Here is a 24,223-nt window from a genome sequence, read left to right as displayed (position 1 = left end):
TGGGTGTGTTTTTTAGTATTATAACGAAGGTAGTTCACTTTCAGGCCACTCAGAAGTTAGTTTCATTGCCAAGTTAATTAAACGAGTAGTCACTTTGACAGGTTTTCAAATAACTCATCCTCAACACATTCTCTTTATGGTCCAGGATGTTCTGCTTATTTTTTAGGGTTTGGAGATCAAAGTCTATGAATTTCTTACTGCTAATCAAGATCATCTTGACCACACTTTGAAGTCTCACTGGATTGAGCTTCAGAACCTTGTAATTGTTCCATATGTGCAGTAACTATAGCTACTAGAACAATTATTAACCATGGCTACTAGCAAATGTGAAGTATACTATATATCACATTCATATTCAGTACAAACAGAAGACAGTTTGTTTAAATGGTAACTAAATTAAATAATTTCATGTTTGAACATCTAAAAGACAGAAAAAGCTTGCTTCTGAAGATCTTAACTTAATTGTTTTCAATTTCATTTAACTTGCAGTCTTTTTAAGAATTGCCAGCTAGAAATGTGGATCTCTGCAACAGTCTGCATGTCTAATATTTAAAAAAAACAAAGGCAAAACCAACCAACAAAAAAAACCCCTGCACAGAACTGCACACTGCGAACTAGCTTTTACAGAGCTCCTTATTTTAGGTGTAGTCCCTAGCCATTGCTGTCTGGGACCAGTGGGGCAGCATCACCCCTGATGTGTCATTCTGCAGTTAGTATATCTGGCGTCCATCCATGCTACAGCCAAAAAAAGCAGCGGTCTTTGCTGCTTCTTTCTTTCTCATCCCTTGGCACTTGTGTGGTTGTACAGTGAACCAGTTGAGGGGAAACTGATCCTCTTAAACCTTTTTATTTATTTGTTTTTATTGGATTAGCTTTCAGTCAATTGATTCCTTGCTCTGGTTCTCTGTGCAACCACGCGAACCTGGTTTGCTGCACGAGTGCTGGCCTCAGCTCAAGAGAGGGGAGGAGGCGGGAGGGGGATGTGATCTTGGGCCATCCCTCCTGGTAGATGCTTGAACGTTAGGAGTAGTAGCACCTGCAGCAGTTACACGTCCATGCACATGTGTGTGTGTGCCCAGGCTTTGTATGGGCAATGTACTCTTACTGAGGATGTGTTTAGGATGCTTGTGCTGAAGTGAGATGCAAACAGTGAAGCCAAAGCAGGCTGGAGAGAGCAGGATAGGTACAGAGACAAGAGCCTGTCATAGGGACATGCAGGAGATGACACGGAAAGCCATGAGAGAGCTAGCTTGGAGGTGAAGTTTAAAACTTGTACAAATGAGGCAGTACTGTCTCTCAGCACACCTTGGAGCCTTTTAAAAGTTTAATACCAGTTATGAGAGTTTTAACCAGCTCACATTTAGGTAAAGGTTACTGCACCTAGCTCACACCATCTGGCAGCCCGCTTCAGCCTCCAGAGGCCTTTCTCAGCACGTGAAGGTCAGGAGTGACCAAGAGCAATTTTCACCTAAATATCATCTCCTGAGATAACTGCTTTAGTGGACAAAGGCAGAGTGGTATTTGGGGCCTAGTGTGTTTTTGCAAGACCGCTGATGCAGCCTGCCACAGCATCCTCCTGGCCAAGCTGTGGCGGTAGAGGGTGGAGAACTGGCTGGACCATCAGGGGCATGGTGTGGTGGTTAATGGCTTGAAGGCTGCTGGGTGGATGGCTAGCAGTGGCATTGCTCAGGTGTTGGTAATGGGGTTGACGCAGTTCAACACCTTACAAGCAACCTCCATGAGTGGGCAAAGCAAGTTTGTGACACTAAATTAGAGGAGGAAGAAGCGGTTGATGTGCTGGAGGGCAGGGCTGCCATTCAGACCAACAACCTGGGGCATGGGCTGACCAGTCTTGCTTACTTCAGCAAAGGCAAGTGTGCCTGGGCCAGAATAGCCCGGTGCAGCAGGATGGGCTGGGCTGGACAGCAGCACTGCAGAAAAGACCTAGAGGTCCCGGTGGAAAAGCTGAACATGGATCATCCAAAGTTTTTCTGTGGTTCTGTGAAATTTTATGCTGGATGAAGATTTCCACCCTAAAATGTGTTATAGAGACCTTATGAAAGGACAGAATAATAGTGCTTGAGATGTTCATAATCCATGCAAGCTGAATGGTTCATGAACGTGTGGATACTGAGGCAATGCATGTGATGATGGGAGATTTGCCTGCCCTGAGGAGAAAGTGGATATAAAATGTGAAGGCTGCATGTGTTTTTTCTTAATGAGCAGCTTACATGAATCTTTTAGCTGAAGCCCTGCATTGGTGATTTCTTCTAGGAAAAGCCACACTGGGAGGAGAAACACTTGGGGCTTTTTTTGCTTTCTTAAGTGTCCTGTAAACAAGGTGAGGGAAAGAGCAGGTGGCATCCTGTATGTGAATATGAAATGTCCTGCTAAATAAAGCGCAGAGCTTGTCTCCAGGCTGGAAGAATATATTTTAAGAAGGAAGGAAGGAATTGCCCTTTTTTTCCATTACAGGAGAGTATAAATGTAACTGCTGTGCAGTAGTGCTTTTTAGGTTACTCTGGCTGAAAATTAGGTTACTGTATTTAATGCGTCCTGGTGCTTCTTTTAATGGTGTTCTCTGCAATCATTTTTGTTTTCCAGCTCCTTGCAAGTGTTCACTAATAGCACAGCGAGCAGAACTCTGTACATTGATGAAAAACTACCAGCAAGCTCTTCACGACGCAGATGTCCTCTGCCGAAACAAACCCCATTGGCCTGCGGTATGGTGCTTGCATGTCATAAAGACCAAAATGAAAAACGGCTTGTTCTTGGGGCTTCTTTCTGTGGTGGGGACAGTGCTGCTGCGGGTAGTGTTGGAAGAACATTGTGGCATTAACAGAGCTGGAAACGTCTACAGAAAGCTAAGGTCCTTAGGTCTCCAGCTGGTGGGATTTCAATGGTGAGCAACCAGTGTGGTTTTGTTTGTGCTGGTGCCCATTGATCTGTTAGGGCTAGTGCTGCAGCTTGGTGACAGAATTGGGTCCTTAAGGCTCTGGCAGCTTGGGATGGTCCTGTAGGTCCTTCTGGATGGTGTGTCCCAGGCAGTGGGTGGCTTTGATGGCCTGCTGGTCAATGTATCTTTCTGAGGAGTGCCCCAGACTGTATTTCAGGATTATTTCCTCCCCCCATCCCCTTTATAATACTAAGAGTTTATATCTGTGGTTCCTACCTGTGTCATGGTGATTCATAAAGGGGGCTGGGATTTTTTTTCATAATGAAGTGCTACAAGGAGCACTGGTTCATGGGCAGTCTAAAGCAAGTATCAGAAATGATGTTACAAGAGAGAAATGGAAGAAGCACAGTGGTGACTGTGACTGGTGAACCGCCAGTTGCCTGAGGCTAGGCTGGGTGTTGGACAACTGGCCCCACCCAGGATTACACCTCCAGTCAGTCCCTCACCCATCAGTAGCAAAATTGCAGCACAGGTTTGACCAGATAAAGCCCCTGGGTGTTACCTGGAGAGAGGGTAGCATGGGGAATTGGGAAGGATTTTAGGCAGACCTTGACTTTCCTGTGAAGACTGAGGAAGTGTTGCATGAACCCCTTGGCCACCTGCCTCAGCACGGGTGGCTGCAGTTATCTCTCTGTTTCCAGCTGGGGAAGGCATGGGATGAGCAGAGGGGTGCTGTCGAAGCATCTAGTTTTTGACAATTTAGGTACTTGTCTCTGAAGGCTATCTGTCTTGTCACCCATTAAACCCGAGAAGTTTGTCATCATGGCATAACCAGCAGTGTTACAGACACATTTCACTTGTGCTTGTGTGTGTGTGAAAACTTCCACATAAGCTGTGCTGATCCAGAAACCATGTTCTCCAGGAATTCTGGGCATCTGCTTTGTTTTGTATCTTGCAGCATCCAGTGTCAGAGGTTAGCTCAAATGTGTGTTGTGTGGTTAAAGGAAACAAAAAAGTCCATAAATTTAAACTCATTCCGGGAGTAGCTGCTGGGAAGAACGCATTCACCTTTTGGCTTATTGATAACTGAATGGCTTGCTGAGTTACTGGTGAAGCACTTGCGTACACTGTAGTTATTAGAGCAATAGACAAGTTGGTTTCTTTTTAGTTGCTGTGAAACCCAGGTCCTGGGACTCTCTGAGGCGGGTGGACGTTTCCACTTGTACTGTTATGTGGTTGATAGCAACAGATGCCCTCTGGCCTGCTGCACAAGAAAGGCCCAGACAGGGCTGTGCAAAAATAGGAAGGGGAAGGTGGCAGTGGGTAGTTTCTGATATGCAGGTGTTCTAGTCCCTGTGCCTAACTTCTGGTGTTGGATCTTTAGATATTTTGTCAGTACACAGCCCAATTTAGTCCTCTGTTGCAGCTTGGTTAAGGAAATTTCTCTTGTGGCCCCAAAGGATGAGGACAAACAACCTTGTAGCCTCCCCAGTGCAGTGGAGTAATCTTGACAGTGATGTCAGGCATGTTAGGACCTCTCTGGAAAGGCTTTACAGTCTGTGCAAGCATCAAGATAAGGTGTTCAGGGTCAGGTCTCACAGTACCTCTCTTCTTACTGCATTCAGGAAAAGGAAAATGTATCTCATCTTGGGAGACTGGTGTGTACTGAGACTTCTTGTTCAGGTCACCAAATAACACATTAATTAACATGTGTGATACCAGGTCTTTTGGCATTAGTCTGAAGAATAGAAAAGTGCATCTGCTTATCTAACCAGTCTCTTAGACTAGTGAAATTATACTTTCAGCACAGCCTAGAGATAGATATTCATGTGGATCAGAGGTGGACTTGCAGAAGACACTTCTGTCTAATAAGCATGAGGCTAATGTTTAAATGCACACTTAGTTTCTTTTCATCATTAAAGAAGTAATTTCTGTAGTCAGATTTGAACTGCAAATTGATATCCACAGGAAAATTCATAGGCGAGGCATTCTTCTCTTGCTACCACTAGCAAGTAAAGTAGGACTTGTTCCCAAGCTGACTACCGTACCTGCTGACCATGGATTTGTTATTCTAGGACATGGGAGAGGTAGAATGGGCTAAAAGGTTTCAGGTTAAGCATTGGTAAGTTTCTTTAAATTCATTATGTTGTTGGTCTTCTCTAGCCAAATAAAATAGGTGAAAAATCATCTCTGTCCCCCAGGAGAAGTGTCTTGAACCTAAAATCTTTTGCTCCCTCAGCTACCACCTCCAATTTGCCCCGTGCCACTGCCTTTCCCATGCGGCTTCATTACTGTTAAGTTTGGTCTAGTATGTGAAACTGTTCTTTGGGGTATCGAGCCTGGTGGGATGCAGAATCAAAGAATCATCTAGGTTGGAAGAGACCTTGAAGATCATCCAGTCCAACCATTAACCTCACACAGACAGTTTCCAACTACACCATATCCCTCAGCGCTATGTTGACCCTACTCTTGAACACCTCCAGGGATGGGGACTCTATCACCTCCCTGGGCAGCCCATTCCAACGCCTAACAACCTGTTCTGTAAAGAAATGCTTCCTAATATCTAGACTAAACCTTCCCTGGCGCAACTTGAGGCCATTACCTTTTGTCCTGTTGCTTATTACTTGGTTAAAGAGACTCATCCCCAGCTCTCTGCAACCTCCTTTCAGGTAGCTGTAGAGGGTGATGAGGTCTCTCTTCAGCCTCCTTTTCTCCAGACTAAATAGTCTTGGTCCCTGGGGAGACAAATACTCCTCCTTGTTCTGCATCAGGTCCTCCCTGAGGAAAAGAGCAGTGTCTTTAGCAGGGAGTGATGCAGCAGTGGGTTTCTGGGGGATCTTCTTTCAGCAAAAGGGACTGACTTCATTCAGCCATGTGTGTCAAAGAGGTTGTTACCCAAAAAGCATCTTAGTCTTCTCCGGCAGAATGGTGTGAACTTCCAAGTTTGGCTGGTGCCTTGCTGCCACTTCAGAAATGATCTCTAGAATTTTACGTTTCCTTTGTGTGAACAGGGCCATTATGTGAAAGCAAAAGCTCTTTCTGGATTGGAAAGGACTGAGGAAGCATTGAAGGAGTTTCTCTATTGTGTTGCCTTAAATCCCGAATGGAGCTCAATGAAGAAAGAAGCCCAAAAGGTATAAAACATATTTACTGGACATTTCTTGGCCATCATGCTGCTCTTACTCCTGCAGCCAAGTAAAATTCATTTTATTTCAGGTGATGGTAAACAGTCAAAGGATAATTTGATTCAGTAGATTGTCCAATGAACATTAGAATTGTGTTGCACGAGGCACCTCTTGGGTTTGGTTGATGCCTCAACCAGAGGAGTTACATATTTGTGGATTCCACTGCAAATCTGTAGGTTTGTCTGCTGTCGTTTGTAGATTATACATCATCTAGATTTGAGTACACCTGGATTTTGTAGGCTCAAGGCTGCTAATTTTAGTGCCTATCAGAAAAGTTGGAAGTGGCAGAGGGTTGAGAAGGGGGAACTCTGTGCTACCCTGTCCTGGAAAAATCCTGCAATCACACTTAGTGCTAACCAGCGATCATCAGGTTCTCCATGACCATTCATACAGACAGCTTTTTATAAAAATAAACAGGGGTTTGGCAAGGCGCTTGGTGGGGAATGGTGAGAGGTAGAACAGGCTCTACACAGCTTTTAGCTAGGGGTGAAGTCTGCTTGAGGATAGAAGAGATGGCTGCAGAGCATGAGGAGAGCTTAAAAACATCTCTGTTAACTGGTTTTGATAGGAGAGCATGGCCTAAAGGCTTCTGGAGGCAGGGGTCTGAGGGTCAGAGTGGAGATGGGTAGGGGCAACAGAAGGATGAAACAGACTGTTGCCCCGGGTGCTCCTGGGGAGCAGAAGCCTTTGGGGAGGGAGGTGGACACCAGAAGAGCACCTTGAGATGTGTCTGTGGTTGTGGTGGGGAATGCAGTTCAAGTTTCCTGTGGGTATTGGGGAATGTAGGATGTCCTGGTTGTTGCAAGCTTCTTGGCATCCAAAAGCTGTGAAGTTTGTGTATCTGTGTTCATACAAACATAAATATCTATGCCTTAATTATTAGTATTTTTCTTTTTTTTTTTTCCCTCTCTCTAATTGACTAGATAATGTGTGAGATGTTTTTCCCGGCCTTTGAAAATGTGCATGATAGTCTAACAGCACCTTTCTCTAGTCGAACATCCCATACAAGATTGAAACCTGCATTTCTGAGTAGCATAAACACACAGTCAGCTGCAGAAGATAGCTCTGTTGCTGGGTCCTCGAAGGTAAAGTAAAAAGCATTCAACATAAAAAAATACCAAAAGTAGCACAAGGATCTGTCTGATCTATGTGACATTGTCTTTGTCTCCACTCATGTAGGCACTTACTTTCATGGTAAGCCTGTTTTCTTCATTGTTGTTGGATCTCTTGTTGGGATGTACTTCCTCAGAAGAATTAAGAAAATGAATTTATTCAGAAAACAATGTGATGCCTTCATGTGGGGGTTGATTATATTTGTGGGCAGTTTTTTCCCACTCAGGATTTGAGTATGACAGGAACATAATTTTAGATACAGGAGGTGTAGGGAGAGAAGTGGCCCTATTTCATGAAACTTGGAGAGTGGCCTTTTTTCATATGGACCTTTCTCCCCTGCTGAGATCCTTGAAGGGACATTGGTCTATTGCTGGCATATATAACTAAGAGAAAAAAACAATGAAAAATTTTCTCCTGCTATACATAACTGTTCTTAATTTTTTTAGGATACTGTGTTCAGGTTAACAAAAACCCCGTCCCAAGATTCTGATGTATATAGAAGCACTGATTCTCCCGTTTCCCATCATGTTCTGGATCTCTATTTTGAAGACAACAAGAAGTCTTTGGGAGCTATTCTCTCCAGTTTACCTGGGGTTGGCTTAAAAAGAAAGCTGTCCAGTGATATGAGGGATTTACAAAGCTTGGATGTCCCCACTAAGATTCCTAAAAAAGGTTTGTGTTGTGTTTTAGAAAGGGGATTTCTTTTGTACATACTGAAAAATTATAAACTACTTTTTTCCTCCTCACCTTTTGTAGGTGTCAGTAAAACATTCCCTACAGGGATTGAATAATATTTTCTCCTCTGGTGTGTTAACAGCCTATTTACCTTATTCCATAGAAGTTTCAATTCATTCAATGAACACTGCGTTTTTCTTTCTCAGATGGGCCATTTCCAGTGTGTAATCCGCTAACAGTTTAGTCTTTGTGTTGCTGGTGCTATCTCCATTTTCTAGGTCTCAGAGACATAGCTGAACTTCATTGTCTTTCTATATGAAGGAAAGATGCAGTAAGCCTGGAAACTAATCTTTAACTGGCATCAGAAACAGTCACATGCAACTTTACATGAAATTTTCCGAGCAAACAAAGAAGCCTTTTGAAGGGTAAAAAACCCCCCAGTTTCATGTCACTTGATAGTTGTGCTTACAATTGGTATGCTTCTCAAGCTTCCAACAAAGACCTCCAGAATGGTTTTAGTGCCCCAAGATAAAAGTGCTGAAGGCAATATATTGCACTGAGTAGCGAAATAATTGATTAAAAGAAACTTTGAAAATGCTGCTATACTAGTGTGCATTTTTTCCCTTAAAGGAAAAAACCCCTAAAACAACCCACACCTCCTTGACAAATCTGACATGCCTTGAAATATTAAAAGTCTTCAAGTGCTGCTGTCTGCCACCTCTGCAAATTATCCATGTATGGCCGGTTTCTGATCACCTTGCTGTGTAGGGGAAAACCCTGTACTTGCCTGTGAACTGCAGACTCAGTAAATAGATTGTGAAATCTGACCTGCCTGTATCTTCACAGAGAAGGGCAGAGGTCGTATTTTACCCATAACCATTAATTTCTGGTCTGTGCTAGATCCTGATGCCATGTTACTATTTGCAGAATTAACACAGTTAGGTTCTTGCTATTACTAAATGCTAACATGGGAGATGTAGGTTAAAGATAACGCTGTTTTTCTTTGTAGGCCACACAACACCAGTGCCCTCTTCCCTATCCTGTCTGTGCTCAAGATAAACCAGATGCATAAGTTATCCTTTAACAAAACATCCTAGTGTTTGAGCTTAACATAAAAAGATGAGATTTTATCTTTTTTTAAAAAAAAAGGTCAAGAATTTGATTAATAAAATGGACATGGAAGCAGGATTCATGGCTCTGTTGCAACTTGTCACTGAGCAACAAATACACAGATTGTAAAAGATGTCGCAGAATCTGCTTGTATGAATGTCAACAGAAGCTTGAGCTGATAGCTCTTGAACCTAAATACTGGTGCTGTGAAGTCTGAAGTCTATACCTTTTAAGCATGTTAATTACAGCAATATATACCACTCCAAAAAAACAAGAGTGGGCAGAATTTGAAGGAAAGTGTTTTGCCTCTGTGTTTGCAGAGTGCTGAGCTAATTAAATCAGTATTACTTAATGCAACTCCAGTAGTCCTTAAACTTTAAGCTGTCTGAAACTTGGGATTTGAACAGCAGCCTAGTCTGGAAGAATGTAAGCTTTTTTATGCTTGTAAGAAAAATTACCCCTGCTGAGAAATCTATAATAAACACTGATGAAATAGTTTGACTGTGTGTAAACAAATTAAATTCTGGACTTAATGTACTTTAAAACATCTGGCCTGGCTGATGTGGGAGTGGTCATGGTGGTGGGAAAGCAATAGTGGAATATTTTTAAAACTGTTTTTAAAAAAAAAGCCATTTTTTTGAGAAGCAGATCATGGGTATGCAGCTCTGAAGTGCTTTCTCTTGTTGTAGACATCATCCTCTACTCTCCAAAGATTTCCTACCAGAAAGTCTAAAACTTAGATGGAAAAATATGTTTGTTTGGAACAAAACTTAAAAAAATAGAAGAGATAATTTAGGTTCTTTAGGGAAGAACAACTTAAACAGAACTTGAAGTTACAGTAATACTTAAATATTTACTATAATCATCTCCTTAACTACTTAGATGCCGATGTTTTACCTGAAAACACCGCTGTCACTTCAAGTGAAATACCAACAACCCTGGTGGATGCGGCAGACTTTGAGTGTTCCCTCTGCATGAGGTATGACTACGTTGACCTGGGATTAAGATCAGAAAGCCTTTCTAGCTTCTGAAAAAAGTTTTCGTGGGGTCAGAAGGGAAACCTGCCACAGAATGTCTAAATCATTACTCTGTTCCTTTTGGCTGAACCTTGCATCTGGTGAATCTTTACAGATGTGGTTTTCTCCATCATGCATGGTTTTCTTCATTGTTTATCACTTCTAAAAATGAAAACCCTTTTTTATATCCTTAGATAAAACTGTGCCTGCAAAAGCAGGAAAGGAAGAGGTGGCTAGGTCTAGTCACTCCTTTCCACACTTTAGGAATCTCCATTGTTTGTGTTGGCAGCTTAGCTTTTTTGTTTCATGTTTTCATGTTCAGGTTGTTCTACGAACCTGTTACCACTCCCTGTGGGCACACTTTTTGCCTGAAATGCCTTGAGCGTTGCCTTGACCATAATCCACATTGCCCACTCTGCAAAGAAAAGCTGTCAGAAGTAAGTATGTCCTTGCCCCAATTAACAAAAGTGCTCAAAACTGTTCTTCTGAAAGCATCTATGTGGGGATTTTCTGTGCCCTACTCACAAGCTGCATCAAAAGAAGCATGGCCAGCAGGTCAAGGAAGGTGATTCTGCCCCTCTACTTTGCTCTGGTGAGACCCCAGCTGGAGTACTGTGTCCAGCTCTGGAGTCCCCAGCATAGGAAAGACACAGACCTGTTGAAGCGAGTCCAGAGGAGGGCCACAAAAACTATCAGAGGAATGGAACACCTGTCCTGTGAGGACAGGCTGAGAGAGTTGGGGTTGCTCAGCCTGGAGAAGAGAAGGTTCTGGGGAGACCTTATTGTGGCCTTTCAGTATTTAAGGGGTGCTTATAAGGAAGATGACTTTAGTAGGGCCTGTTGCAATAGGACAGTGGGTAATGGTTTTAAACAAAAAGAGGGTGGACTAAGACTAGATAGAAGGAAGAAATTTTTTACGATGAGGGTGGTGGAACAGGTTGCTCAGAAAGGTAGATGCCCATCCCTGGAAACATTCAAGGTCAGGCTGGACAGGGCTCTGAGAAACCCGATCTAATTGAAGAAGTCCCTACTCATTGCAGGGGGGATTGGACTTGGATGACCTTTAAAGGTACCTTCCAACCCAAACTGTTCTATGAAACCGGAACAAGACAGTAGTACCCACAACATCAAGCTGTGCACAGACCTCATTTGCTCCAGAATATATTTTGTCATTCCTGGGAAGACAAGTGGGGTTTGCTGGTGCTTAAAGGAATAGACACTTCCAGTATCACATCAGGCTCATGTCTGGAGTCCCAGCCATAGCCCTGTTCATACAGCATCTCTGGTTTGTGTATCTACTTGGAGTGAACGGGGAATAGTCACTCCTCAGTCAATACTTTGCTCCAGCAGACATAATGTGTCTTGTACTTAAGTAACCTGGCAGCTCTAGGTGAAAAGAATGTATATATCTTCTGCAGAAGTGAGGAGGAGCTGCCTTTTCTTGCTGGTAGTCCAACTTCTGCCGAAAAAAGTGCATTGGGTTATAGTTAAATGGGCACTCGAGTGAATCACATATGCTAAAGTGGAAGTTTTGATGCCCAAAGGCTGGAAGGGAGGGATCAGTACAGTCTTAATGTGCTGTTTGTTTGGCCTTAGGAAGGAGATGGGTTAGGAGGAAGAGACATTACTTGTCATCTTGTTATCAGCCTTAAGAGTTGACTCTTCCTTGCAGTTTCTGGCAAGCAGAACTTACAAGAAGACCGTCCTTACAGAAGAACTGATAGTCCGTTACTTGCCAGAGGAATTATCTGAAAGGAAGAAAGTTTATGAGGAAGAAATGAAGGAATTGTCAAAGTAGGCTCTTTTTTACTACTGACAGGTTGTTATAAAGCTGAGTTTTTCAATCTAAATTACTGAAGAAGCTTCATTTGCTTATAAAAATGCACAAAATGAATGAATTTGTAAATGAATCTGACCGATGTTTTGTATTTTTGACATGTTTGTTGCAGATAAACAACAATATGCTTGGATGGTTGAAAGGCACAACAGTATTCTTAAAGATAATTGCTTTTTCCTCTGAAACAATATAGTAGCTTTAAAAGTTATAATGGGGTTTTTCTGTGTTTAGAATTCAAATTATCAGTGGGTTATGCTTCAGGTTGGGAGAAGTTCAAAGATCCAGTTTTGTCAGTGACTTGTGGATCTTGCGCTACAACTCAACTAAAAAGAAAAATAAAACATGCGATTAAGCCTGACAAAATTAAGTGGATTAGTGGGCTTTTTCAAAATTGAAGGACCTTTACTGAGCTTGGGAGTTCTCTACCATCTTGCTTTGAACATGACTAGTTCTTGGGTACTATATTACTATATTATCACCAAAATGTTGTCATGTGTATTTAAGCTAGATGTATCAGTATGCACACATTTGGAAATTAGCTATTATTTAAAGATTTTTCCATTATGAAAGTAGATTAGAGGGATTGTTTCCTTAATGTATTAACAGAAAGATTCCTGAAATATGTTTTTCTTGTAAAAATGACAAACCTTGACCAGACACACATTTACGAAGAATAAGTCTAAGGAAACCACTGAAATCAGTGTTGTATTAAGGGCTTATGCTGAATATAGCAGTACCCAGAAAAAAAGCTGAACGTTCTTTTTTTTTTTTTTTTTTAACAATTATCTTACAGTTTGAATAAAGATGTTCCCATCTTTGTATGTACCATGGCCTTCCCTACCATCCCTTGCCCACTCCATGTCTTTGAACCTCGTTATCGTCTAATGATAAGAAGATGCATGGAAACTGGTACCAAGCAGTTTGGCATGTGCTTAGCTGACGAATTAAAAGGGTAAGGACATGAGCTGAGAATGTCCTCTTGTAGCAGAGGCTGTTGTGACAGTAATGGAGTACTACAGCACAGTATACTTGTCTCCCCAAACCACTGCAGTTCCTTCCAGTCCTGTATGAACCAATACTAAAGCTGCTGGCTTTTTAGTTTTGTATCTTAAACATTCCTTTTGACACAAAGATGTAATTTTTATTGCTCCCCTGTTGGATGAATAGCGAGAATACAACTCATCCTGCTACTACAGGCTCCAAAAATAGCACTTAATTGTCTATGTAGTTGGAAAGCTTTCTGGCTTGTTTGTTCTAGTGAAAGCTGACTGTCTGAATAAGGTTGCTTTTTTGTCTACTCAGTTTTAAAAACTAAAAATAATACTAAAAAAAATCCAATCCTTCTATAGCTTTCCTGCATAGGTGGTATCAATTGAATGAGACAAAGTATACCCTTAGCTGAGAAGTCTGTTTTGCTGCTGAATGTTGAATTTTGATGTTTGTCTTTACTGCTGTGTTGCAATGTCTATCTGCAGAGAGTGGGTACCATTTGTCTTTCTACATGATCTTACCTTTAATTTTTGTGAATTCTGACACTAGTGTTTCCAGCTCCCTATGCAGACACTGACTAGATCACTGTTAAAGATCCCTTCTAACCCAAACTATTCTATGAAAACCTTCAGGTTTTGAAGTCCTTTATAGATAATAGGTTTTGGGGTAAAGGGGATGAGAAGGTGCTCATGGAGGAAAAAAAAAATGAGGTGGTCTTGAGAGGTCTACCTTATGAGATGTAACAGCTAGTTGCTTGCTTCAGAAGATACATTGGTGTGATGCAGACTGTAGAATGGATGATGAGCATGAGCAGTTTCAAGAACACATCAGACAGGCATACTCAGGAGCAACATTTTTGTAGGTGATCATCACTGGAGCTGAGAGGAGGGCAGTCATACCGAGGCTTGGTAGCCTTTCCTTGTCCAGTTCAGGTTTGTGGTTTGGTTTTTTTCCTCACAAACTGGACGGTAAGGTGGCAGCAAGAATACAGCAGATGCTACAGCTTCCAGTCGGCTCTGACTGGGCTTCATGCCATTCAGTTTGTTGTCAGTGCTGCATTTGGTGGAGTGGAGACTTCAACAGCAGCTGATGCTCCACAGTCCCTTCCAGGCCTGTTAGCAATTTTCTGGAAGCAAATACTTTGTATGAGTGAGGACAAAATGACTCTAGGATATCAGTGATAACTCCTCTTACATCAGTGAAGGCTCATGGAAGAGCCAAACTTACTTGGGGTTAGGTCTAATACAGAGGGCCAAGGGGTTATAATCGCCAAAACACAAGAATTGATTTATTAGATAGTGTCATAAAGGGTATTTTAAAAGGTAACCAGCATGGCTAGATTTTTATGCCCTGTCTGAGTTACTGAAATAATGAAACTTTTTAAAGCATGGTAACATAAATCAAACACTGAAGCACAGGAAGTTTTCATCTGTAGGCACCTGGCAGGCTGTTGTAGCTTCTTACACAAGTAAAGAAGTTCTTTTGTTTATTCAAAATTGTGAAATCAACTGGGAGTACAAGAAGTGGGGAAACTTGTTTTGCCTCATCTACTAAGACCTTGGAAAACACAGTGACAAGACATGTTTAATTCATTACTTTCCTCTGTTTTATTTCTCAATTTTAAGTTAAAACTGGGAGAACAATATAAACTTCTAATGTGTCCGTACATTTTATACTCATCTTCAGGTGCTTTCTTGTCTCTCTTTGATTAAAGTCACTTTCTAGCCAAAAGTAACTTCTCAAAGAATGACAAAAAAGAAAAAAATCATAATTTCTAAGTTCAGTATGGACGTCACTAAAATATTTAATCTAAAACAATTGTTGTGTAGCTGTTTAAGTAGTGTTTAGTCTCATATTGCTATAATAAATTTGCTTTTCGTAATCCCACTGGTAGAGCACCAGGTGCAGCTGTACTCTTGCTCTTCCTCAGTTTGTTGTGTACAATGGCTGGGAGAGAACAGTTGTTCACAGCGGTGAGCTTTTTCTTTTTTTCCTTCCCAAACCCATGATTTCTGCTAAGAGTAGAAACGGGAGTTGTTTCCTGCAGTGTTACTGTTTCTTCATCACTCTGATGTAAGAAATGGCCAAGCCCTGGTAAAACAAGTGTTTCCTTGATGAAACATTTATCAGACCCTGCAGGGATTTGGTATCTTGAGATGAGACTAGATAAAGTGCATTCTGCTTAGCAGTAGGCTGAGGTGCAGAGCTGCAAATGCTGGCAGATCAACATATCCTGGTGAAGAGTCATTGTGCAATCAGCCTCTCTAGTGAACTCACTACAGCACAAATGTAGAGTAGGTAAGCCTGATAATTTAAAGTAAAAAATTGTTGCATGCTTGTTTCCAGGGCATTATTAAAACCTGTGCCTACTTTAAATATAACAGATGAATATGTGCTGTTGTAAAGAGGGTGTTTTGGGTTTGTTTTGATTTGTTGGGTTTTTGTTTTTTTAACTTAAAGGAAATAAGTAAAAGAAAAATCTTGCTATATAGATGCCTTTTCCTTCTAAAGCCTGTAGTCCTCTGCTTACACCTCGGAATAGGGGGATAGCCCTCCCAGCCCTACGTTTGTTCCTTAGTTTCTGGACTTATGGTGTCTTCACCCATCTTGTTTTCTTTGCAAACCAGGTGAAACAGCATCTGGCAACTCCCAGCATGAAACATGCTCCATTTAGTTTCCTGTCCTTTCCCAACCCTCCCACCCTGCAAATACACTCCAGAAATACTGCTGCCCTGGACCTCTGAAGGAAGGCAGAAAGGGTGGGGGTTGTGTGGCTTATGTGAATAAGCAGAAATGTATTGTCACCAAAGCAGGACCCTCTTTCAAATAAAAAGTGGTGAAATAGGCCCAGTATTTGTCCTGATGTGTATAAACACTTGTTGATGACTTCCACTTTTATGCCCTTCTGTCATTTCAGATTTGCAGATCATGGCTGTATATTAGAGATCAGGGACGTAAAGTTTTTTCCTGATGGGCGCTCAGTTGTTGATACAGTTGGTGTCCGTCGTTTTAGGGTCTTAAGCCATGGCCAGCGAGATGGATATAACACAGCAAACATCGAGTATCTTGAAGATAAAAAGGTGATCTATGGTGCAAAGTTATTCATATCCATGTATTGCTGGATTCACTTAAGTAGCCTTTCCTTGTTGCATTTCAAGCTAGCTGTGCATTATTTTTAAACCAATATCATTATAAATACTAAAGCTCTACTTTGAAAACCATGGAACAAACTTTGTCTCTTCCTTCCCTTTCTTCCTTTCTGCCCTTATAATTATCTCTGCTTGAAGTGTTGCACTCCCTTCATGGATCTCAAAGTAGTTTCTGAGACTCAGGTGCTGAGATCATGATGTGTAGATGAGAGTTACATTTAAAAACTGGTATGGACTTGAAACCCTTCTAAGAGCACATGCCCCTGTTGTTAGAGAACTGACTCTCCTCTTCTTGCACTGAACAGACAGTTGGCAGACTTCATATGACCTTCAATCTCATTTACAAAACAGGTCCTCAAACAAATATGGGAATACGCTCTTAAAATGAGATCTTAGTGACATGTAGTTAACAATACCTGTACAAGCATTCATCAGAGCTGGCTGAGAGCAGAGAATTGCAAGGAGGGGAGTATTTTTTAAAAACAAGTCCTCTTATAAATCCTACATCAAGTGAGGTGCTTGTGATGGGTGTTGGCCAAAGGGTGGATTTTTGGCCATGCTTAATGATGACTTCCTGGATCATCTTCAGAGCATGTCTATAAAACCCGGATTCCTCTTAACATTGAGTTTAGTAGTAATCTCATGCCAATTGATGAAGTCCAGTCTGGTCACACAGCTCTTCAGCCTGCTCTCATAGTTAAAGTGCAAGTCTGTAAAGTCTTAGTAGGGCTTCTCTCACCTGTGCAGGATGATGCAGTTATTTGCTGGGGCAGGAAAGGCAGATTGTGTGGTGGTGCCTCCTCCTGCAAAAGGTCAGAGTAGGTAGTCTGCTCAGAGTGAGGGCTCAGCCGTGTTTAAATCCCCAGTGAAGGGTGGTGGAACACAGGTATCTACTCATTGTTTGTAGAGGGTGCCAGAGACCCACCTCTTCATAATTAGAGTGAGATTTACCTTGTCTCACTTGAGAGGCTGACGTATGTGTTCAGCACCCTACATTCATGTTATATCTAGTGATGAGAAATCTCAGTCCAAAGCTGCCTATTTTATCGGCTTTTAGATACCTACCTTCAGATGAGATTAATTGCACTCTAGAACTGTTTCTCCTCCATTGTGAAGGGCATCCAGAGCAGCTAGCTCAGATGTGCATCTGAGTAGCACAGGTGAATCACGCTACTGGTGTGTACAGATATAGGAAAAATAAATAACCCCAACAACCCCAAAAGAAAATACAAACAAAATCACCAATTTGTAGTGGGTTTTGCTTATGCTTTTTTCTTTTCCCTAATAGCTAATAATTAGGCCTGTGCAACTAAAACACTCTTTGCCTCAGCAAGGGTATTTTTTTTATGGCTGTTCCTGGTATTGGGAAAGCATCCACTTTCCCTGCTTCCTGCCTGCTCAGGTGTCTGCCCTCCTCCTCCTCCTCCTCCTCCTTGGCTGTCCTACCATGGCCTTAACACTTCTATAAAATACTGCTGGTCTCTAAGTGCCATAGACTTCCTGTCTCTGTGCTCGGTGTCAGTAGTATTTCTTTTGTTTTGCCAGACAGTATACCAATGTTCAGAGGTCCTTCTGTGACGGGGACGTGAGGTTGTGGGTTTGAGATTATGAATATGATGTCCCAGGGTTAGAGAGCAGATTCTTCTGCTGTGCCAGCATTTAGGAGTGGATATTAACAAGGCAGTAACTGCTCCAAGAAATGTCACTTCAGAACACCTAGGGGAGGGTAAAAAGTCTCCAGCATCACAGGTTTGAAATATAAGACTTGGGTACAGTTTGCTTAGATAAGGACATTTGAACAGCTGTAGTCACTGCATTATTTTGCTTCGCTTGCTTCAGGGGAAGCATACGGGCTCCATGGTATCAAACCTATTTTGTTCCATCTCTCTTAACAATAAGGTTGAAGGACCAGAATATGAAGAACTTGTCCGCCTTCATGATTCAGTTTATGATCAAGCTGTTGCCTGGTTTACTTCTCTTAAAGACAATATGAAAGTGCAAATTCTCAATCATTTTGGGTCCATGCCAGGAAAAGAACCAGAGCCACAGGTAATAAAACCTTTTTACTTATTCAGCCCTATTATGTAAAGAATTTTTACACAAGACTATTTTTCGACAGGTTCTTGCTGTGGTTTTGTAGATTCTAAACTCTTTGTTTACCCAATTTTGGTCTTACTACCATGAAGCATGGAAAACAATATAGCAACGTAAGTTGGTATCTGGAGAGAACAGTCTTAATGGTGTATGTAGACAAGGAGAGCACCTGAAACTAACTGTTCGGTTGTTGCTTGAACTGCTTTGTGGTGACTTTCTTAGGAAATAGAATGTGGGAAGGAAGGTGGTGGTCTTAATGGGCAGTGAATACATGATTGCATGTCTTTCCATCCTTTTGCAGAGCAACCCCAGTGGTCCTGCCTGGTACTGGTGGCTCTTGGCAGTGTTGCCTCTGGAAAATAGAGCTCAGCTGGCTATATTGGCTATGACCTCCCTTAAAGATCGTCTTATTGCCATCAGACGTGTATTAATATTTGTGACTCGCAAAAGACCCAGATAACATGGACTTCAGTTGTGAGTGGGCGCCGAAAACATCTCACAACAGGTTGTCTGGGGGAGGGCAAAAGGGGAGGGGTTGTTTTTTCTTTTTTTTTAAAGATTCTTTTAAAAAGGAACAGCCCTTTCTGACTGCGTCCAGCATCCATTGATTGCATCGGTTTGTTATCCTGGGTATTCACCAAACCTTGCACTCTCTCCTGTTGTCCTGGTGAAATCTGAGCCTCTACAAAGCTGTGCTACAGTTACAGAGCGTAGCTGATAGATGTGGATTATTACTTCAAAGTACTATGATAGAGTTGATGTTTCTAGCCTGCAAGAGAGTTAAGTCCTAGAGTAGCACCATTGGCCTGCATGTGATTTGGATTTCCACTTGGTAGGAAGAGGAAACTGGACACTGGATTTAAGAGGTGTTTCCTAGACTTTCTTGAAGGTAGTGAACAGAAGAGGAGTTACGCTGCCTGGCAGAAGTATGCATGAAGACTATAACCAACGGTGTGCTCTGTTAGTGAATTGGTAGGCAGTCTGTCATACACCTGCATCTCTCTCTCTTCAGCAAATAAGAGTCTGTGAGGAAAAAAAAAAAGTTAAGCTGTTTGTGGTCAAGGCATCTAAGGATGTTTATCTGAAAGAATAATAGCTACTGAATAAGTATTCTATTTAGTAGCCTTAGGTAATCCCTCATGTTGTGATTTGTGTTGTAGCAGATTGAGAATGTACAGAATGTTTGGAAAGGTGTACTTTGGTTTATTTGAGAAGAAAAGTCAGAGTAATCCTAGCTGATCTTCTCACTAAATTTAAATCAAGCTGTCTCCCTAAAGTATGATAAACGCTGCTGTGAAATAATGATTTCATCCCAAGTATAAGGGAGGCATGCTGCAGTTTATTCTGAATGCCTGCTCTGCAAGTGGGACTGGTGAGGTTGAAAGGCGGGGGAGGTTTCTGTCTCTCTCCTGCCTGCCGTGTCATGCCAACCTCCTGTTACGTTGGGGTGATCTCTACTGAACGTGTTTCAAACCGAAAGTATTGTAGTTTAGTACCAGTTCCTGTATGTGATGGAAATCAGTCCACAGTTACATCGTGAAAGGAGGCACAAACAGAACTTAAAAAGGCAAGTCTCAATGCAAGCTTAAGTCAGGTGTTAACCTTCATTTGTCTCTTTGATTTTTTTTTTTAATGTATTGTTGTGTTAATATCTAACTTTGATAGCTATTAAATTGATCGCTTGTCAGTCAAATGATCAATATTTGCTCAACTGCCAATGAAATAACTAACAGTGTTACCAATTCAATTGGCATAGTTTCCTATAAGTAGAACTGATACTACCAACAGGAAAAAAAGTTGACTTGAATCTACATGTGCTGCAAGCATAGCAAGACCAATATAAAGACTTGTTCATGTGCAGAAGTCTGGTAAGAAGAAATGGCTGTTTACTGAAATGGTCAAAGTGCCTAGTTTCTTTTTTAGTTCTTTTGTCCTTATTTGTCAATGAAGATGTATTTAAACTTTTTTTTTTTTTCCACTTTGCACATGAATTCTGGAAGAAGACTGCATTAAAATGCAGTGATTGAGATATATTACCTGCTCTCTTTGGGTATTGTAGTTATAACCTGTGTGGTCTGGGAAACAAAAATACAGTTTTTTTTCCTTTCAGCAAATAGCTACCACAAATGGTTTCTGTAACATACCCTGAATGTACTGTAACTGCCTCTACCTTGAACACGCCTTTTCTATTTAAATAGTTTGTAAGTGTATTCTATGAATTGTGAAGTGCATAACTTACAACCAGTGATGTCATAACCTCTACAGTAGCCTTCTGCAAGTTCTGCTGCCATCACCAAATACTCAAAATTCAAATTGAATGCATTTCCTCCAGGATTTGAAGATGATGAAGTCACTGAAATACAAAGGACTTGTTCTATGTATGGGGGAGGAAATGTCAGAAGTCAGTAGGTCTTCATCCCACTGTCAGCTGAGCTACCGAAGGGTGGTTTTACAAACTAATTCTCAGACCAGAAGATGGACTGTATTTGATCTTGCAATCCTTTCTGTTCAGCTTCCTGTTCTTCCCATCCCTTTCCATGCTGTGTATTTCTTCTTGACTCACTCATCTTGCTCCTTTGTGTGTCTGGCCTAGTTTTGAGTATTACTAGTTTAGCTGCAAGGGGATGCCGATGGTGTTTGTATATTGCTGGTCCCTGATCTTACATGTGCTTGATTTTACATATAGGAGTGCGTTTAAGAAAAAAACCTAAATATCAAGGTGCTAGTTAGTGTCTTCTTGGCTTTGCCTCAGTAACTAATGTGAATATTCTTTGCAAAAGTGATTTTTCAAGATATCTACTTTTGAGGTACTTCTGAGAGGAAACCCTATGGAACAAAAGAGGTTGTTTACTGCTGTTCTGTAATGTGTAAAGACACATTTTACATAGAAAGTAACATTACTGTGTTCATGAAGGCCTGCATAGTTAATGAAATGATAGTTACCGAAGAGAAAGCTGAACTGTAGAGGGATTTTTTTTTAGTCAAGGTTTAAAGCGGTTTGTGAATATTTCAGTGACTGATGTTTTGGATAAACGGTAACAACATAGGAATTGTCTGTGTATGGATGCAAATAATCATATTAGCAGCCCAAAGCTGACATTTCTTCCAAAACATTGAATGCTGATCAAATAGCAAAGCTTTAATAAATAAATAAATAGAAATCACCACTGCCCTGTGGTACTTGCTTTCTAAGGGAAAGTACCAATTTCATTGTTACCAAATTCTCTCTGCCATATAATCTCTACAGCATCCAGTAGTACCTCATGGGGAAAGCTAGCTATCTCATTTCTCTCTAGAGGAAATGTCCATGTTATGGCTGATCTACGCTTAGGTGTAACTTGTTGCCAAGGTACATGTGGAAGCATTGGAGCTGAGCTCCTGGAAGAGATAGACAGGATTTGTTGCCTTTCTAGCTCATTACACTTTTCTTGCTTGCTGTCCAAGCAAGGATGCTGGGATATATGATGAGTCTTTTCACTGTGGTGAATGTGGCCCTTCTTTATACATCATAAAGAGGCCAAAAAAAAAAAAAATCCCTCTACCTCTACACCTGTTGTTCACCTGTAAAGCTTCAAGCTACAAAATTATATATATATTTTAATCTTTTTTTGTCTTTCAGAAGCATACTAATTGTTTGCCACTGAGGCCTTTTATCTACTGTATTTTAATATGTTCATTTGATAGTCATCGAGATCTCTTTGTACTTCTAACCTGTAGATCTTGTCATGTTTCTTACTGCTCCTTTTTCCTCGTTCTCCAGTCCACTTTTAAATTGATAAATAGAAAGCTGTACACTCTCTATTCCTATTACATTTTACACTAGTGGAACTGGTATTTTGGTAGCGCCTTAATTTTGCAGTTGTGAAATGATTGTATCAACTCTTATCTGGGGCTTCTGACCAGATTTAAACGAGTATGTTTAATGTAGATAAACTTGAAACCATTTTTTACTGTTTTAAAGATAGTTATGAAATGGAGTGTGTACATATGTATAAATATAAATTATTAATCTGCACCTTTTTGTATCTAGTAAATACAGGAGAAGTTCATGTTCTAACCACATTTGACACTTCTTGTTGCATAAGCAAAGCCAAAACTTTTTTTAAAAATTGCAATGTTCATTTCATGTATATTTGCAATATTCATGGGAAATGTATTTAATTTATGTGATATTTGGAATAAAACAGATTGAATTTATAAGAGTGTGAGTTTATGGGAAGCTTTATTGCTCTGTGAGGGCTAAAGAGCTAGAGCTCTAGTAGATATGATCTGAACAGAAACAAGCTGGTGATGTGCTTCTGACAGAAGGGGGATGATAGTTTGATTTCCCTGACAAGAGCCTGAGGGGTAAGAATTGGCCTCATGAGGTTTTGAGAAGCAAATAGCATCCCAGAAGCAGTGGTTAGTTGTTCGGGTTCAAAAAATGCATGGAAAAGGATTTAACCCCATTGCAAGAGAAACAGGAGAAGCTGTAAAGGATGCGGCACAGTGGGGCTTGCTGGGGACCTGAGGCAGCCTGTGGCACTGGGTGTGAATGCGAGGGGTGGATTTGAAGGGGGGGAGGTCTCCAAAAGGGGGTGGGGAATTAAAGAGGCTTAGGCAGATGTGGGACAGGGGAGATGAACCCTGTTGTGCTGATTGAGGATGCCAACTAATACCAGAGTGAAAAGAGTAGGCTTATTTTACTGTTAATAATTAAAGGATATAACCAAGTAATACAGAAAATAAGCAATAAGAAAAATACAGAATAGTACGCTTCATTACTACACAACGGGGAAAATAGTGATTAAGAAAGTTACATCACCACTTGCATACATTACCAACATCCAGATCCGCGGTTGCTGGGGAGCTCTGGATGCAGTGAGGTTTTGGAGTACCTTTCCCTGCAAATGAGAAGTCCTACACGACACGTCCATCCCTAGGTGAGGCTTCCAAAGTTGTGGCAAGAGGGTCCAGCCTTATATATCAAAAAATCAGTAAGTCAAAATGACTGGTACCTTTCTTTGAGCAGAAATATCTGGTTTCATCCTTCCATTGGATTCCACCCAGAGCCTGGCAAGGCAGTTTCTAACCAGGCCAAACACTAGAGTTCTCAGCCTTGAACAAGGCTAAACAGAACTAAGGGTGTCACTTTATCTACTTGGTTCTGTTCCCACAAAGCTTCCAACAAGACCAGACACCTGGTTTCTCTGCCTTGAACAAGGCCATACAAAGAAAGTTGGATACGTTCTCAGGACATTTCAACCTCACTACTGACTATATTTTGTCTAAGCTACATCTTTTACTAGTGAGCATAAACATTTCATTAATGATCAGATACTAATAATAAATTCTAATAGTAATACAGATTTTACAAATTAGCAGATACTAATCATGGATAACATTTGATTGTGAGGTTCATCTAGAGGTGAACTTTGTTTCAGGGCCTATTATTCAGGTTCTAGCACTCCAAACCCTTAACTGCCCCAGGAGTGGGATTCGACAAAGATGGGAGAGGGTCATGCAGTGCACTCTTCCTTTCATAGCTTCTTGGACTGAGCATTTTTTAGCCCAAAGCATGATCTGACTGCCCCACAGAATAAACTCTGAAAAAAATATGGTTACAATTAAGAAGACAAAATGGTTTATCGGCTAAGTCCCATGAAATAAAGTACCCACAGGGTGCTGCGAGGTGGAGGCAATATACCACACTGGGGCAATGGGCACGGCTGGCTCTGGTTTGGGGGGCAGTGGAAACACTGGCTAGGCTGTACCAGCAGCAAAATGCAGTTGTGGGAGGGCAAAGCCAAGCCAGATTGCAGAGAGCATATCCCATCCCTCACCTCTGTCTTGCTGCCAGCTAAGCAAAACCACTCTGAAGGCATTTTTTTATAAATATTAGCCTTTTTAAAAATTTTTTGTTGTTGTTTTGGTGTTGGATTGACTTTGGCCTTTGTGCCTGCATTCACTGAATGTGTGAGCAAACAGTTATGGGATTGCTCTTTTAAAAGAAGTTGCAAGTGCATGATGGAGTATGCGTGTAAATGCTGCTTGAGCTGCTTTGATACGCTAGACAACAGCGTTCTTGGAACATCATTCCTTTCACCAAAGGAAGGAGGTGGGAAAAGATGACTGATCCAGCTTTCGTTTTTATTATCCAGATCCTTGTGCACGTCAAG

General features: G+C 41.3%; 1 protein-coding gene across 1 annotated transcript in view; it reads left to right on the top strand.

Moving 5' to 3' along the window:
- Positions 1–22,256, top strand: part of LONRF2 (LON peptidase N-terminal domain and ring finger 2) — a 35,848-nt gene extending 13,592 nt beyond the window's left edge. The window contains exons 2-12 of the mRNA XM_074908751.1: positions 2,605–2,723; positions 5,908–6,030; positions 7,005–7,166; positions 7,641–7,866; positions 9,862–9,958; positions 10,318–10,432; positions 11,668–11,789; positions 12,626–12,784; positions 15,740–15,902; positions 17,871–18,020; positions 18,367–22,256. Coding sequence (XP_074764852.1) covers positions 2,605–2,723; positions 5,908–6,030; positions 7,005–7,166; positions 7,641–7,866; positions 9,862–9,958; positions 10,318–10,432; positions 11,668–11,789; positions 12,626–12,784; positions 15,740–15,902; positions 17,871–18,020; positions 18,367–18,525 — 1,595 coding nt within the window. The 3' untranslated portion in view covers positions 18,526–22,256. The remainder of the gene's footprint in view (positions 1–2,604; positions 2,724–5,907; positions 6,031–7,004; positions 7,167–7,640; positions 7,867–9,861; positions 9,959–10,317; positions 10,433–11,667; positions 11,790–12,625; positions 12,785–15,739; positions 15,903–17,870; positions 18,021–18,366) is intronic.
- Positions 22,257–24,223: the final 1,967 nt, after the last annotated feature.

This window comes from Athene noctua, chromosome 1 (genome assembly GCF_965140245.1).
Source record: "Athene noctua chromosome 1, bAthNoc1.hap1.1, whole genome shotgun sequence".
Lineage (NCBI taxonomy): Eukaryota > Metazoa > Chordata > Aves > Strigiformes > Strigidae > Athene > Athene noctua.
Note: the sequence above shows the minus strand (reverse complement) of the source record. Positions and strands in the feature narration are given on the sequence as shown.